This window comes from Gekko japonicus, unplaced genomic scaffold, assembly GCF_001447785.1.
Source record: "Gekko japonicus isolate JY-2015 unplaced genomic scaffold, Gekko_japonicus_V1.1 scaffold13, whole genome shotgun sequence".
NCBI lineage: Eukaryota > Metazoa > Chordata > Lepidosauria > Squamata > Gekkonidae > Gekko > Gekko japonicus.
In genome coordinates, this window is record NW_015172553.1 from 2,697,178 (window position 1) to 2,714,743 (window position 17,566).

The window sequence follows — 17,566 nt, forward strand, 5'->3', positions numbered from 1 at the left end:
GAGTATCGCGGGTCCCACCCCTTGTATTGTTATAATGCCAAAGTACTGGTCTTCTCCAATTCCTGGAAGGTCTTTGACTGGAAAATCAACAGTCATTCCTTAGAACAGGTTAAGACCTTTAAACAGAGCTCTTTTTGTAGAAAAAGCCCAGCAGGAACTCATTAGCATAACAGGACACACCCAACAGCAGAAATGCATTAGCATATTAGGCCACACCCCTGACAGTGCAGCTCATTAGCGTATTAGACCACACCCCCATGCCTTCCCTTGGCTTGCCTGGGCTCCCCAGGAAGGCACAGGGAAGCATTTAAATGCCTCCCCGATCCTTCCAGGGGCCCCAGGGGGTCACTCTCCAGGCCTTCCCTCTCTAGCCACGCACACACAGAGGTTTTGGCTGTAGTGGGCATGGTCAACCTTGAAGCCAGCCGGAACTCCTTTCCTGTGCGTTCCTGCCCAAAAATAGCCCTGCGTTTAAATATCTTGGTGTTCATTTCCAATATAACGCCTCATAGGTTTGTCATCGAAAAATAGCAATTAATACAGCTAAAGTAAATGTGGCAGCAATCTCTAAATTTTACTTCTCAGGAAGAGGTAGCCAGTATGTACCTGCTGCTTTAAAAGCCTTTACCGCCAAAATAGGGGCCCAGCTATCTATATATCTAATAGTGAAGTGGCCCCCGTGTGTGCGAATACCTAAATCCGCGCACCAGGGGCACTTGGGTGGAGATTTTTGTGCACATGTGGGACGGTCCCCAGGTGTGCACAAAAATCTTAAAACCTGGAAAAAAAATCGGGGGGATACTTAAACCCCCCCAAAAGTCACAGAGCTTCTCCTGCGCATGCGCAAGGAACGCTCTGCAAACTGCCTCGGTTCAGGGGGGGGAAGGGAACGAGTGAGTGACCGGTCGCTTTGAGGAGGAGGCGGGGAGGCCCGGTGAGCCCCGGCGGCTGCAAGTCGCGGGCCTCGCTTTGAGGAGGAGGTGGCGGCAAGGCGCGGCGGCGGCGAGCCCCGGCGGCTGCAAGCCGTGGGCCTCACTTTGAAGGGGGGGAGAAGACCGGCAAGGCCGGAGACGAGGGGGGGAAGACAGCCGAGGTTGCTCGGAGCCAGGAGCCGGGAAGGGAGACTGCCGAGGCCCGGCGGCTGTAAGCCGCGGGCGGGAATGACCGACAGGTGAGGCCCAGTGGCGGCAGCGGGAGGGAGGGAGACTGGCGCAGGCCACACTTCGAGGTTGCTCGGAGCGGGGGGGGAGAGGCCGGGGGGTGGTAGTTGAGGGGGGGTGGAGGAGACAGGGGAACCGACGGGAGGGGGGGAAGCTTACCTGCTTCTTCCTCCTCCACTTGCTCTGTGTGGAGCTCCCCCGCTCCTCCCCCCGCGATTTTCGCGGGTCCCCTTTCTTGTTATATATACAGTTGGAAATTCCATAGAACAGCCTCAGTCTTATTTCCTGAGAAAAATATTTGGGGTCCCAATATGCTTGGAATGTGGCCAGAACATGTTGATAACTAAAGTGCGGCTTACTACTATTAAGTATTGGCTTTGCCTTCTTTTCGGTTTGGATTCCTTTAGCTACACCTGTCACCTTTATTATAATCTAATGACTCAAATTGGATTACCTATATAGAATCCAAAATTAAATCTCTAGATATCACCTTAGATTATTTACTTACTTCCGAATCCGAGGCTTTTTCAATTATAAGAACCAATCTACTTGACTCTGAGTTACATTCATTATATAACACTGCTAACAAAACATGTTCACCTCTGTATTTTGGAATATTCCCTAAAGTCAGCCAAGCTGCCTCTTATCTCTATCAGCTTCATATTCCCAAACTCTATAGAGCCCTTTCTTTGGTCTTATTATCTGGCCGCTTCCAGGTTGTACGCTTCTCCGATAGATGCTGTCCATGCACAAATGATCATATTGAAACGACTTCCCATGTTTTGTTACAGTGTCCCTTCTATTATGTGATACATCTGGAATTCTTAAATCCTGTTTTGGCTCAATTAGAAGAATATTCTGATAGTCTAAAGAATCTTACTCTTCTTGATAATTCAAATTATGAGATAATGGAAACTGCTGCAAAATTTCTCTTTGGTGCTACTTCTATTTGATCTCTATTCAGTTGATTGGTTCTTTTCGCTGGTATATTTATATGACAATTCTTTTTACACCTGGTTTTTTTTTGCAAACATTATTTTATGTCATTGTTATTGTTGTTCATGAGTCTGCAAGTGTTACATCCCAATAAAGGTAATTGGATTGGATTGGTTATAATGTTATTGACCTATACATATTGAGCCATTTCCTTTAAAAAAAAAACAACCTCTGATGGAGTAGGGGTGGTGGTGACAGCTGGAGTGAGCTGAGGCAAGGGATGCACAGGGAAAACTGCCAAGTGCATGCTCCTTTGCCTCTGCAAATGGCTCTGCATTCACAGCAGCAATGAGAGCTTCATGGAGAATCACTGCCAAACGGAAGCATCCATTTAAGAGTGCTTATGTACAGGAAGGGAGCTGCAGTGGCTCAAGTGGTTAAGACACTAAACTGCAGGCTGTGGAAGTAGTTCAGCAGTTCGAGACCCGAGTTGCCGCATGACGGAGTGAGCTCCCATCTCTAGTTCCAGCTCCTGCCAAGCTAGCAGTTCGAAAGCAAGAAATTGCAAGTAGATAAATAGGTACCACTTTGGTGGGAAGGTAACAGCGTTCTGTGCGCCTTGGTGTTTAGTCATGCCGGCCACATGACCACGGAAACGTCTTCGGACAGCGCTGGCTCTTCGGATTTGAAACGGAGATGAGCACCGCAACCCTAGAGTTGGACTCGACTGGCTTTCGAGCAAGGGAACCTTTACCTTTACCTTTGTATACAGGAAGGGAACCTCTCCGATTATTCATCAGAGCCCTTGCCTGAGGTTGCAGATGCCAGACTGTGCAAGAGAGAAGATTGTGGAGCATGCACACGGCAGAGTTTGTGCTGTCATATCGTTCAGTGATGCTGAGCTGATCCAAGCAATGTCGTATTTTCTCCGGTCTTCTTTTCTGGGTTGGGATTGGGGCAAGATTTGCTGCCTTATAAATAAATCATAGTGATTTATCTAAATAAAATATTGTGCTTGGATGGAGTACCAGACAGACAAGCCAATTAGCAGGCAGATGATAAAACAGGAAGTGCTCTTCAGAGACACCAAAGACTGCTCATCTGCTCAGCGCTCTCATTTCTCACTGTTTTATCTGTGCATTGGAAATAATGCTGTCAGATTGTTTGCTCAAGAGAAGTTTGAAGGCTCTTTGTTGGGTAAGAATAAATAGCATTTCAAAGAAGCAGCTTGGTAAAATTATCTTTCAAAAAAGGAGCTTTCTATATATAAGCGCTTCTCCGAGTCAAGAAAAAAAATCTCCCTGATCATTTATGTAAAAATAATTTCCTGATTGGTTTTTGTTTGCTATTTTTGGGCCCCGGTCACACGGCAAAGTTGCCACGGGAGAGGCACAGATGGTGGGCAGATTATCCGGGCGCGATCACACCCCAACATCTGGAAAGCGGAGTGCACCCATGGCTTACCGCCGACAATGCGCGTTAAAAAAACTAGTACCTCCAAGGTACTAGTAAACGTTTGCCATGGGCTGCCTCCAGATGCCCGTGGTGTGATTGCGCCGGCACGCAGCATTCCCCTCCGGTCCCTCGTTTACCTGCTGGCGCCAAGGGAAGGACCGGTGGTGTGCCGCTGGTGCGTCTGATCGCATAATCGCGGATCAGACTGCGCCGGGGCAATTAGCAACGCCTCTCCCCCGCGATATCCGGCCCGTGTGACCGGGGCCTTTGTAAAGTTTTATGCTTAAAAAGTCACAACTGCTGGTAAGATTCTCCCTCCTCTTCAATTCTTTTCTCTTCAGTCACAAGCTCTACATCATAAACTGGAAAAAATAAAATTGTCTAGAAAGCCGGGGGGGGGGGCTTGCCTTATGAGGACTTCAGAATTCCTTCAGTGCTCAACACAAGCCTGTTTGTCTTGCTTTTGTGTTTGGCCTGTGTTGATGAGTAGTTGATGATAGTGAGGCTTTAGCCCTAAAACTTCAGCTAGCTCTATGGTTCGTTCATCTTGGAAAGAGGTTTGCTAAGAGGCTGATTCCTCTGTTATAAAGAGAACTTAGGAAGATCCTCCAGGTTCCTCAAAGTATGGACCCTAAATGCTTGTGAAGGTACTCAACAGGTTTATTTACATGGAATACAAGTTGGGCCTAGAAACTGTGCTTCAAACATTAACCCTTTGTTAACTGTTATCATTTGTTGCTTTTTACCACAGAATAAAAGAGTGCTGTAGCCCAAAAGTTTCAATTTTCCTTTGTTTTGCACTGCAGTGTTCCACTTTCTCCCTCTTATTTGAAACTTAAAAATTTAAAACAGCATGCAAGCTTTTCAGGTCTTTATCTATAGACCTGAGGCCTTTCCATCATGTTAGGGTTGCCAAGTCCTACCTTAAGCCACACCAGGGGACTCCCGGCTTGTTCCGGGAGTGTACGTGCGTGCGCGAAGTGCGCACGTTACCCGGAAGTGACGCGGCTGCGCCCGGGCGCGCAGGGGGCGGGGCCGTGGTCATCTGAGGGAAAAACAGAGTTGGGGTGGGGTTCCCCCCGGGGTCTGATCCACTGGTGGCGGGGAACGGGCCTCTGGGACGAGGGTTTCCCCGCCCTCCCGGGGGGACTTGGCAAGCCTACATCATGTACACAAATTTGTCCCCTCTCTCATTTGGTTTTTGTATTGGGTGTCTCAGCTGGTAAAGAGTTCTAAATAACTCAGCATACCCTTTGGGAATATTTTAGTTGATCTTAATAAATGTTATTATACAGTTCTGGATTTTGGAATTTTTCTCTGGACACATGTGGCTACCTACAATCTTTGTCTGTTTTCTCCCTTGCATTGTTTAATTCATCTCAGTTTGTTAAAGTCTAGAACACAATCCATGTTATTATCCTTTTATTAGGACTAACCCAATGGCACATAACAGTAGGCAAGCTTTCAACTTCATCGACTGTTTCATTATAAACTGGGCATATAGGATTAAAGAAAGGGGGCTGTGAGTCTTTTACACACCCAATTAGGATTCCGGTGTCAGAAAAGGCCCTGCTGGGAACCCTGGAGATTAAAGCACACTCTTTTAACAGAATTTCAGTTCAGTGCCCTGAGAAATGAAGGGGTCAGGCTTCTAAAGTTCTGGAAAGGGCAAATGGGAACTTGCTTGTGCCAGTTTGGGGAGCATCTGGGCTGCCTTGAACCTGGGGTACCAAACAAATGGCCACTGGGGATCCCAGTACAAGAAATGAAGGTGTTTGTGCATCTCTCCTGGTGCACTGATTCTGCAAAGAGGGTTCTTTCACACTAACAGTGGATTTTCTTTCTTGCTTTGTGATTTAAGGTGCTGCAAAGCTCTTTTGTTCTCATGAAGGGCTGTTTATTCTTTCCACTGGGATCCTGTTCCAGAAAAATCATGTGTTGTTTTTTAAGTCTCTGCTTTCAGTCGCCTTGGCAGGACCCAGATTTCTGAAGTTAATTTTATAGACATGCCTGGGAGACAGTGCGAGTGCTCCTCCACAGGCGTGGGAGCCATATATGGTGTGTTTTGTCACTTGTGGCTTTCCCTTGAGCTCATGATGAGATTGAGTGTGCCTGATCCTGCTGTAATTGTGTCATGACTCCTTCGACTGGCTTGCTTTCGATTGCAACATTCTTAGGTTCTTACATTGGGAAGAAAAACTGGCAGGCAGTTTATTGTTCAGGCTGGTGGAACTTTTCAAATGGAAGAAAAGTTCAAGTTGCTGTTTAGCCTGTTGACTCTGAGAAATGGGACTTCCACTGTGTGTTACATATTGCATCCCCTTTCTCCAAAGCAGGGAAATGTTGGTGGACTTTTAAGCACAGTGGCATAGTTGCTGCTTGCCTGTGGTACCTAACACACCATTGGGCGCATATGCATGAAGGAATCATGAGGGTGCAGTCGAGTATGTGGCTTATTTCCAGCCAATCATTGTCCTCCTTCAGGCCAGGCAGTGGTCAGGTGAGAAAGGTCCAAGCACCCTGCCTCTTCCCCATGTTTGCTTCAATTACACACACACTTGGTGGGAGATTCCACCATGGGGAAGAGGCTGTAGGTCATATATCCATAGGTCTGTTCACTTAGGGCATCTTCTGGCAACCCTAGCCCTGACAATGTATGAATCATACAACTGTGATGAAGAAGCATTCACAATTATTTATCTAAAGATGTTATACAAAACATTAATTTCTGAATGTGATTATTACAAGAGATAATACAATAGAAACAGAAGCGAAAAGGCGGTACGGTGGTCTCCGGATTGGTGCTGCCATTTCGACAATGTGTCTTCTTCTGACCAAAAATTGTGCCAGTCAATGCAAAGTATGGAGTTCCTCAAGCAACAAAAAGCTGCATGCTCATGAGTTTTCTAGCTCTTATAGCTTGAGAAACAACATCTCTTATTCTAGAAAAAAAGTTCTCCCAAAAGGGCTGAAGTCAAAGCTTTTCCCCATTCCCTAATGTAGTTTTCGTCTCAAATATAGTATAAGCTTGGGAAGAATTGCATGTTCATTGTCACTCATTCTCTGCTCATTCTCACTCACCTGGGATATAAAGGGGAACTTGAAGGGGGAGCTCTGTTTACAGGGAGGAAGGTATGGCAGTAGATAGGTCATGAGCTGTTTTTGACTGGAACAGTATTTTCTGTGGATACATTTCTATTGTATATGTTGGCAAACTAAATAAGAACCTTGTTATTAGAGTGATCCCCTTTGCCCCATTGCCTTTTAAATATATCATTGGGAGAAGTACAGTCCTGCATGGAGTGTCATCTCTAGCTGGGGGGATGGAGGGAGAGAGGGAGAGTTCTTAGAAAGCCCTGTCCATAGCTGAGAGCAGCTGCAGCAGCCAGGTTTTTCTTCTGCTTGCGTACTGCTTCTGTATGCTGGAGGCTGAGAGGGATATTGCAACTGAACTGGGATTTTTGCATTGACATCACAATAAACCGTAGTTAGTACTAACCACAGAATTGGCATTCTAGTATCTAGCAACAAACTACGATTTATTGGGCAGCCTGCAATTAGATCTCATACAAACCAGAGTTTAATCAAACTGTTATTTATAGACTGTTTTATCATGACACTTGTATGCAGCCACTTCTCCCTATCTGCCTGTAACCTGGGCTAGAGAAGTTCTCTTGGACAGGGAATACAATCCCTTTCATTCCAATCCAATTGGTAATGGTTACATCTAAAAACATATTTCCCACTGAAACCAGTGTGAACAAGTGAACAGGTTTATTGTGGCAGAATAAACATAGAGAGACTTCATCAAAGGAAGGCTTTCTCCATCAAAAAAATGTCATTCACCATTGGAGGAAGGTTTTCTGTATTGAAGGAATGTTTAACAGAACAAAAATCATAGGAACCAGTTTAGTGTAAGGGAGTCATAGGATCTAACTCTCCATGTTTTTGATCTGCCCTGACTTAACTGCTGATCAGCTTCACTGGGTGACCCCAAGTTACACAGATAAAGTTATCTCTCTTTGTCTACTTCTCCACACCATGCATCCTTTTATCAACATTTATCATATGACCCCTACCCCACAGAGAAGGTAGTGTACCCCTTGATCATTTTGGTTGTCCTTTTCTTGGCTTTTTCAAACCCTTCAACAATCTTTCTAATATCTTTTTATGCAAACATCCCCGTCCTAACAACCGAAATACACCCCCCCGGAGATTTGCTGAAATGTTTTTTTCCAACATTGACTTAAACCTCTGAGATGACAGATGATCTTTGTGAAGCTGCTGTATTTCTCTTCCCATTTGTAAATATTAGTGTTTTCTACAGTTAAGATGGCATTTAGTTGAATGTAATTTTTTAAAAAAAATCAAAGTTGTTTCCATTGTCGCTTTCCTTGTTTGGGGACGGGGGGACGGGACGGAACTCAAATAGTAAATGTGTATCAAGGGGAAAAGCATACTCCAGTCAGCATTTCCTGTTCCATCTAGACCTTTCTTAAAATTGAAATCGACAGATATCTTGCCCACCTGCTGTTTTCAAACACTTCTTCCATGAAAGCACTTCAAAGGCGGTCTGCAAAGTAAAGTGTAGTAGCGGAAAGCCAGAGTGAGCTGCAGGTTCCTTGCATATCAGAACTATACCTATGGGTCATATTTACAAGTCAGTGGGCTAAAACAGAGACAAGTTTCAGTCTGGGCAGGTATTCAGAATGAAAGATGCGAGAGCCACATTGTTTCTGCCATCCTTATCAGTGGAGACTGGTTTTGCCCACATCACAATGTTGCTTCATGTTCAGCATTTCCCTTTTCTCCATAGAAATTAATAGCAGCTACTTGAGCTAAATTTGTACAAGGCAAGCCATTCCTGGGGTGAGCGAATTAGGTTCTATATTAGTTTCAGAGGGCAGCCTTGTAGGTCTGCAGTATAGCAGTTAAAGGTTTGAGTCCAGTAGCACCTTAGAGATCAAAAAGAGTTTCAGGGTATAAGCTTTTCAGGGTCAAGGCTCCCTTCTTCAGACACCATAGAGGTTCTATATTGTAGCTCACCTACTTTGTCCCATAGAACTCAAGAAAAGTCACTGAAAGTTGATCCAAACTTTTTGCATACTTTCATGTTTTTCTTCTTGGTCACACCAGAATGTGATGGAGCTCTGCTTATATGAGTTGATTATAACACTGTCTAAGAACCCTGGTGGAATTCGAAATACAAAGGCCACATAATTATAACCAATCCAAAGGATATGAAACAGTGTGCAAGCTTTTGAGTTTGCCAGAACTGTTCACCAGTCTGGGTGCTAAAGGGGGAGGGAGATTGCCCCCTGACTGAGCTCCTCTTGCCAAAATGATCATTCCAGATGAGTAGCTCTGTGGCAGCAAAATCAAACAGGAGTCCAGTAGCACCTTAAAACTCTTCCAACAGTCATTCTAGCGAAAGCTTTCTTGAGATAATGCATCAGATTACATTTGAGTGTATATTTCATTGTTATGATGGTGACAAGTTTGTGTGAGGGGTTGGGCAGCCCTTGAAAGGTGGCTTGTCAATGACCCTTTTCCAATATGGAAGAAGTCCTTTCCAAACACTAGTGCTGAATGCATGTGCAGTCCACACTTCCTCCTAGGGAAGTAGGATTAAGCCCTTCATGCTGGGAAAGTGTCCCTTTGCTTGTGACTCTACTGATGCAGCATTTCTGTCAGCAAGCTAATAGCTCAGTCTTTGGTCCAGGTCCTGGCATGTTACTGACAATGATGCAGTGCGTATGGATCTAGCGGGTACCATGTGCTCTCTCTGCAGGGAAAAGAAATGCCCAAAGGAGAGAATAGCAACTGCACTGGAGTGCCAGGATATGGACTGCAGGGTTTAGGATACCAACTAAGTCTCACTTCTCCCCTAAGGATCAAGGGTGCTTTGTTGCCTTTTTGTAAGTATGAGTTATCTTTGCCCAAGTCCCCACCAACCCTCCCCTTGAGTTCAGAACCTGCTGCTGCCTTGAGCCCTAACTATACCAAAGAAAAGGTATAGTTGCTGAGCCCCCCCCCCCCAAAAAAGCAGATATCCTCATTAAGGAGAAGTCAGGAAGCTGCTCATTGGAGGGAGGGGCTGCCCCCTTTCATGCAAAAGCCTTGTTCATGCTTGGGTTGTCAGCCACAAGGTGGGACCTGGAGTTTCCCCAGAATTACAACTGATCTCCAGACTTTGGAGAACTCTTCCCTGAAAGAAATGGCAGCTCTACAGCAGGAGTCCCCAGCAACCGCTGAGACCTTTCTGGCACCCACGAAGTGTTTGTAGAAAGTGGATGGGGCTAGGTGGCCTCAGCCCAGCATGGAGTCTGACCACTGGAGATTCAATTGGCAGTGCAGATTTTTTGAAACATTGCTTTGGCAGCAGCTGCCACCACAGCATGTCAGTCTTCACTGTGTGATTGAAGGGAAGCTGTGGCAGCCATTTGTGGCTGGCTCTGACTCCTGCAGCAACTATTTTCTGGCTGCACCCACCATGCTATGTTAGAATTCCAATGGTGCCCACAGGCTCAAAAAGATTGGGACCCCTACTCTACAGTATACCATGGAGACTAGGAAAATCAGAGTGACACCACATCCACAAGGAGTTTCCGCCTCCCCTCAAGCTCCACCCTTCCCAGGCACTGCCCCCAGATCTCCAGGAATTTCCCAACCTAGAGCTGGCAACCCTAGTTCACATATAATGGACAACACAGTTTACCAAAATCTGAACCCATCTAGGGCTACCTGGGACTCATGCACTCCCCCATTGTGCAGCCAGCAAATGAATTATTTCAGCTCTTTTGGCACACAGTAGTTACTATAACATTCACATTTGCTAACTATAGTTTTGGATTTCTGTTTTGTAGACAGGGAAAAGAATTCCAAATTTGTTAAACTACACAATTTGGAAGTCACACAATCTCTGATTAGACTGAATACTTCCTAACCATAAGAGAACAACATAGGAGAACATGAGATAAGCCGTGCTGGATCAGGCCAATGGCCCATCCAGTCCAACACTGTGTCACACAGTGGCCATAACCCAGGGTGTCATCAGGAGGTCCACCAGTGGGGCCAGAACTCCAGAAGCCCTCCAATTGTAGCCCCCCAAGCACGAAGAATACAGAGTACCACTTCCCCAGACATAGTGTTCCATCTATGCCTTGTGGCTAATAGCCACTGATGGACATAAGAGAGTCTTCATTCTCAGAATGACACATAAGGGGAGGCAAGAGACAGAAGAAATGTTTGAAGTCAAAGATTTTCTGGCTTGTTCTTGTCCTGAACAAGCCATGGTCTGAGTATGGCCAGTGGACACAAGACAGGCCCCCTGGGGAATGGCTGCTGCTTCCTGAGTTGTGATTCATTACGCTTCCAATCCAATCTTGTGGAACTTTCTAAGGGATGACCAGTATATCCAGAAATGTTTGGCGTCCTCCTCAGAAATGTGGCTACTTTGATTTAAACCTTTTTTCTGTAGCTGTTTTAGTGAAATTGAAACCTCTAAATCCACCTCAACATTTTAAATTTAGACACCATTCAGTGTCAACTCTGCTAAATTTTCCACTCTTATTGTATCATTTCTGGTAAAACTTCATGAGTTAATTAAACCAAGCACAAGCAGTTAACACATTCCCCTTGGATTGGAAGGCAGGATTAATTTTGGTCTCAGATAAGGAATGGGGTTTGATTTATTGTTGACAGTGGAACTGAGGAACTTCTTAAGGATGGCTGACAGGAGTGAGTGTTTAATTGAATAAGAGATTAGGGATTTATTCCCACTGTGAGTTTGATTAATTGGTAGCTGAACCCTTTATTAACTAACTTGTCCATTTTGAACTTTAGCAAAATTTCTTTTCTTTCCTTATAAGGTGCTATAATTGTCAGGCACTTGGGTTACATTAATCCCCTGAGAAGCTCCACTGAATTTGGCCCTTGGTACTAATTGAAGATGTTATCTCACAAAAGGAATCTTGTTAGAAGAGGCTGTGAGAAAGCTTGGTGATTCTATGAGTATAGCTGGGACAGACATTGTGCCAGTGCCCTACCAAGCAGGCTTTGCATATTGCAAGTTAGCCTTAGGAATAAATAGCAGTCTTGTGGCATCTTAAAGATCAAGAGATTTATTGTGGCAGAAGCATTTGTAGGGCTCAGCTAGCAAGTGTTTGTGTATCAAATGATATCAGTGCTAGTCAGTGCCAGCACGGACAGTGACATAGGGTTCTACAAACCCAAGAGAGTCCCAGCCATGTAGCCAGGAAATTTTTTTCAGGGGGGAGTACTGGAAATTAAATTAAACAGGTCACATGATTGTTCCCGCCACCCTAGCACAGACACAGTGGAGGGGAGGGAGAGGAGTAGTTCCTTATTCCGCCAGTGGTGAGCAGTTGCCGGTTCTTCCTGCTTCTTGGCAACAATGGTGGTATTGCTTTAACTGCACCATGCTGCTGTTGCGCCAGATTATCTAATTCTCCTTCCGCCCGCTGCTGCTGCTGCTTCCTCCTGCAGAAGGTGAGCAGAAGTAAGGAGGGTTAGAGAATCACTTCAGGCCAACGCAACAGCAGTGCGGCACGAAGCAATTGGAAAAACGGTACCAGAAAGGGAAGATTGGGTGGGGGTGCTGCAGACTTGATAGGGGGCACAGCCTCCCCCAGTGCCACAGCAATGGCTACAGGCCTAGAGAGTACCCAGTTTTGTAGGGGGGGCTTTTTTGCGGGGGGAGACTAAACAGCCTGAAAAGCCTTATTTGTGATGTCTGCACATGCAATAGACATCACAGCAAAATGCTAGAGTTCAGGTAGGAATTGTGTGTTCTAACAACCTAAAATAGCAGGCAAAACCTGATGACAACCAAGAGGTGAGAAAGAAATCCAAATCTAGGGGGGGGGGGAGCAAGAGCCAGCAGTGGTGAGAGGGAAGCTTCCACCAGCAGCTAGGGGAACAGATATGTATTTGATACCTGAAGTCTTACTTCATGCATCTCACAAAGTGGGCTGTTGCCTATGAAAGCTGATGCCACAAAACAAACAAACAACAAAAAACCTCTTAGTCTTAAAGGTGTGGTTCTTTTGCTTTTGCTACAGCATACTAATGCAGTTCCCCCTCTGGAACCCTCCAGCCTTAGGAACACATGGTCCCTTTATCTGCATCTTCACATTGCACATGCATGACTGCAAATCTCATTTTGCACAAGCGAGGTTCCCTCATATAAATGTGTTGCAAATTGACTTCAAGCCATGGCTTCAGTCTCTGATTTACTAGAGAGCCATGGTTTGTTGAAAGCCTTGGGTTGCATCGTTGCACCCGACTACCTCCAGAAAGGGAAGGGGGAGGGGAGGGAGTGATTATTCCTGGGGCTGCCCCTCCATTTGCAAACCCTTCTGGTTTCCTTCCAAACCTAGTGCAGGAGGCAACCGGAGTCAGATTACAGTTGTGATTTTTACCTAAACAGGTATGATTTCGGTCCTCTGTTCTTTGTTTTTCTCAAGGGAACCATGCTAATAATTAGCACCGGATTTCAGCTCGTGATTAAGTGCTTGCCTGAGAAAAGACGATGCAGGGCAAAAGCAGCATTTGGCACTTCTGTGCTCTGGTTTCATGGTTTTACCATTAGAAAGGTTTCTCTCCTTTCGTTCCACAGCAAGGGGACCATGCTAATAATTAGCACTGGATTTCAGCTCGTGATTAAGTGCTTGCCTGAGAAAAGACGATGCAGGGCAAAAGCAGCATTTGGCACTTCCGTGCTCTGGTTTCATGGTTTTACCATTAGAAAGGTTTCTCTCCTTTTGTTCCACAGCAAGGTGAGAAACTGAAGTTATGAGAGAGACTCACATTAACCCCATAACTGAACCTGGGTGTGCTCTGCATTCCAAGACTGGGTTTATGCAAATGCCCACATTGTCTGAGGAAAGTTAAATCATCCCTCTCAGGTGAGAAGAGAGGCAAGGTTATGCTTGTGAGCTTCTTAGAAGCACCCAGCAGGCAACTGTGTGAACAGAATTCTGAATCTGATGGGTCGTCGTTCTGATCCAGCATGGCTCTTCTTATGTCCTTGTGCTATAAGTGTGAAGAAAAGTCTCTTGCAAGAATTCATGAGACGCTGAAGACTAATGAAACGTTCATGAGCCAGGTCCTATTTTGTCCAACTTGACGTGGTCAGATGCCAAAGTGGACCCTGGCTCACAAAAGCTTCTGCCATGCTAAATTTCCTCAGTCCCGCAAGAATCTTCATTATATTGCATGCAGCACACATCCACAGCTTCCGTTCTTGAGTCATACAAGTACAGTTTGACTCCGTCTCGTGGCCTCATCCCTTCCTTTAATCACACACACGTTACACTCTATGGACCAACATCTCCTGGTTGTCCATGGCCTGAAGGACATCTGTCTTGCCTCAACCAGGGTCAGGGCTTTTTCTGCCCTGGCCTCCGCCTGGTGGAACATGCTCCCAGTTGAGATGAGGTCCCTGCGGGATCAATTCCACAGGGCCTGAGAGACAGAGCTGTTCCGCCAGGCTTTTGGCTATGGCCTCCCTGAGGTTGATGTCATCCACCTACCAACCCAAATAATATGCCAGGGAGCCTCCCACAACCAGTTGACTTGTCTGAATTGTGACTGTGTTTTAATGTTTATTATTGTTTTAAATTGTTCAAATGTTAACTGTATTTATTGTATTGTTTTATGACGTTACCCACCCTGAGCCCCTCCCACCTTTGGCTTTCTTATTTAATGAAGTGTACAGTTTACCACCAATATAATGCAGTTTACTGAACCCAGTCACCTCGCAACTCGGTCCCTTGCCTTGATGCAGAATGTCAGAAGCTAGTTGTCAGATGATTGGCAAAGGAGAAGAGATGTTTCTGAGACAGAAATGCAAGGAAATAAAAAGACCAGTTCTTGGCCGAAGGAAGCTTGGCCCTCTATAGCCAACAAATTAGTATAGCAGCAGCAAAGCTTCTAACATATGTTGGGACCTTGGATCATGCACACCCTGCTCCTGAATCATGTGTACTCACATTGCTCTTACACCTGCTTGTTGTTACTATTGTTATTAATACCAAAGCAAGCATGTATATAGTGTGTTAGAGGAGTGACCTTCAGCTCTAGGGTTGGGACCAGTGGCACATACTCCATCACTGTCTTATGTTTGTCTTATGTTGCCTGTCCTTGGCTGGTTTGCTGTGGCTGCTAGCCCGTAGCCACAGTGGGGCATTTAACGGCAGAGCCCCCCATCCACAAGTCCTGCCCCACCACCTGAGAATGCCAGACACACCCACCCCCCAGTGTGCCTAGCCCAACAGCAGCAGCAAGGCTGGGGAACGAAAGGGAAGCCGCCCTGCAGCTTCTGGTCCCCAGTTTTAACAACTGCTCCAATGGGAGTGATACTGACCAGAAGCAGCAGGGCAGCTTTCTTTTCCTTCCCCAGCCATTGGGCTGCTGCAGGGGGCTGGGGATGGAAAGGAAAGCTGTGTGCTGCTTTGGGTCAATTTCAGTCCCCTCCCATCAGCTGTTAGACCTAACAGCTATTCCTCAAGGCATGAAACTGACCAGCTGATGGAGGGGAGCAAAATACAATTCAGGTTTGAAGAGCTGCAATTCATGTTTATTTTATTTTTTATTTGATGTTCTATCTGCTCCACAAGAAAAAAATATGCACCACAAGCAAAATAATCTTGGCTACAGGCCTATATGGCTGCCCATTGTTCTGTCCTTGACATTAGCTCTTCCTGTCACATGTGTCTGGTGTTTGTGCACTTGTCGCTCAGTTGATCTTGGTTCTGGTTCCATTTTAGAGCACCCTGTGCATTGCTGGTGCCACATTGAATCACAGATGGGTGGTACCCAAAGAACTGTGAAGCTAGTTTTGTGGGGGGGAGGTTGGGGGAGTATAGTTGTGGATTCTCAGACCATAAGCCCACCCCAATGCGATTTGTAAGATGTCATATGGAAGCAAGGGAACCTGTTAGTCAAAGAGAGAAAAGTCAAAATTCTCATTGCAATTGTGCATACCTAAAGTCCTGTCTAATGACAAGGCAGCTCAGCTCATGCATTTGGTAGGATCCTGCTTTTCTGCTGCTGTTTCTCCATTTAGCATGTAGTGGGAGAGCAAAGAGATGAGGCTGATTTATCTGTACATCTGTCTGTGCCTGGTTTTTATTTGAGAGAGAGATTGTGTCTTTTGTCATTGTCTATGAACAAAGCCAGAGAATGCAATTAGCTGGAAACTTATTTATTCATGACTTCTGTATCCATGTGATGAAACACAATCCCAATCTCTCCTTCCCTCCCCTCCCCCTGTGTTTTCTGCACAGTTCTTCTGGGTCCTCTTGGCGATCTTCATCACAGAGTTGCTGCTGCTGCTTGTCGAAATAATCTTCGAGAAACAGGTAAGTCACACTTTGCTTCTTGAGAGCAATTTCTATGTGTATTAGCCCATTTCAGAGAGACTGGAGACCAGTCTGGTTGTGGGCTGTGAATCTAAAAAACTGGCTGGGCAGAGGATTATCTAAGGAATATTGGGTGTCATGCCAACTTAAGAGCTGGGCCAGAGTAATCAGCCATGTGATTAGATATTGAAATCGCTTCTCACCACCTCCTCCGTCTTTCAGTCTGTAATTTATTGCTGTCCCACAAACTTACAGAACTCAGAGAAATCATTAATAAATGTCTGAGATACTAATATTAGCGTCTGCACATGGGCAGGAACTATTGTATGTTCAGAAATTCTCAAAGTAGACAGCATGGTTACAGCACTGTTGGAGAATCCCATCTTTTATCTAGAAGGGGACAGTGCAGGCTACCATCTCTTGTAGCTGTAGAGATGCATTTCAGAGCATGGCATATTTTTAAATGCAGGGTATCTTGGCAATTTATTCTTTGCAGCTTACATTATGGCTCCCCACCTGTTTGCTTGGTGCAAAGATGAATGGCGTTTGCCCTGGTAGGCAATACCGCACGCCTCTTGTTCAGAAACGCCTTCTTCCAGAACAGGAAAGGACCAAAAGAATGTAGCCAAACAATACTGTTTGCAGCTCAGAGGAAGAGCATTGTTTCAGTACAGCCTCTGCCCCTCCTAGTCATCTAAGGCCAGGAGTGGCAGCCAGGAGAACATCGTGGTGCTCTTTCCAGCAACGGGAAAGTACCAGGCGAAACCATTGTGCTTGCACTCACTACATCTCTTTAAGGTCCAAAAGGGTAGTCCACAGGCATATTGCTGAATAAATAAAGGATATCTGCCTGTATGAAAATCTAATGCTGGGGGAAGTTGCTATTAAATCACGTTTCTGTGTGTGTAAAGTGCCATCAAATCACAATCGACTTATGGCGACCCCAGCAAGGGGCTTTCAAGGCAAGTGAGAAGCAGAGGGGGTTTGCCATTGCCTTCCTCTGCAGATCCTTCCTTGGTGGTCTCCCATGCAAGTACCAACCCTGCTTAGCTTCCAAGATCTGACAAGATTGGGCTATAGTATGCTGCCTTCCTTCACCCATTAAGTCATATTAGCAGCATAAACTTGGATGAGCAGTGAGGTGGGGTGGGGTGGCTCAATCGATCTGATTTTAGGAAGGAGGAGGAGTACCCTATATTTAAATTGTGTATTCCGTACTAATCTATAAAGATATTGTTGTCACCAATATAAAGCTGGCATTATTTATAGACTAAAAAATACATTTTTTAAAAAGTTACTTTGCTATACATTTGCATAACTCAGAAAAGGTGCCGCTGCAGTCTCCTGGCTGCCTTTTCTAGCTTTACGCAGCTGGAACACGGAGAAAGGTAGAGCAGACTGGCCAATTTGGTGTAGTGGTTAAGTGTGCGGACTCTAATCTGGGAGAACCGGGTTTGATTCCCCACTCCTCCACTTGCACCTGCTGGTGTGACCTTGGGTCAGTCACAAGCTCTGGCACAGCTGTCCTTGAAAGAGAGCTCTCTCAGCCCCACCCACCTCACAGGGTGTCTGTTGTGGGGAGGGGAAGGGAAAGGAGTTTGTAAGCCGCTCTGAGACTCCAAGTGAAGG

The 17,566-nt window shown here is 45.6% G+C and overlaps 1 protein-coding gene across 1 annotated transcript in view; it reads left to right on the plus strand.

The window, feature by feature from the left end:
- The window catches only part of LOC107118731 (tetraspanin-15-like), a 179,672-nt gene that overhangs the window by 78,862 nt on the left and 83,244 nt on the right, over window positions 1-17,566 (plus strand). Inside the window, exon 3 of the mRNA XM_015421085.1 lies at window positions 15,863-15,937. Coding sequence (XP_015276571.1) covers window positions 15,863-15,937 — 75 coding nt within the window. The remainder of the gene's footprint in view (window positions 1-15,862; window positions 15,938-17,566) is intronic.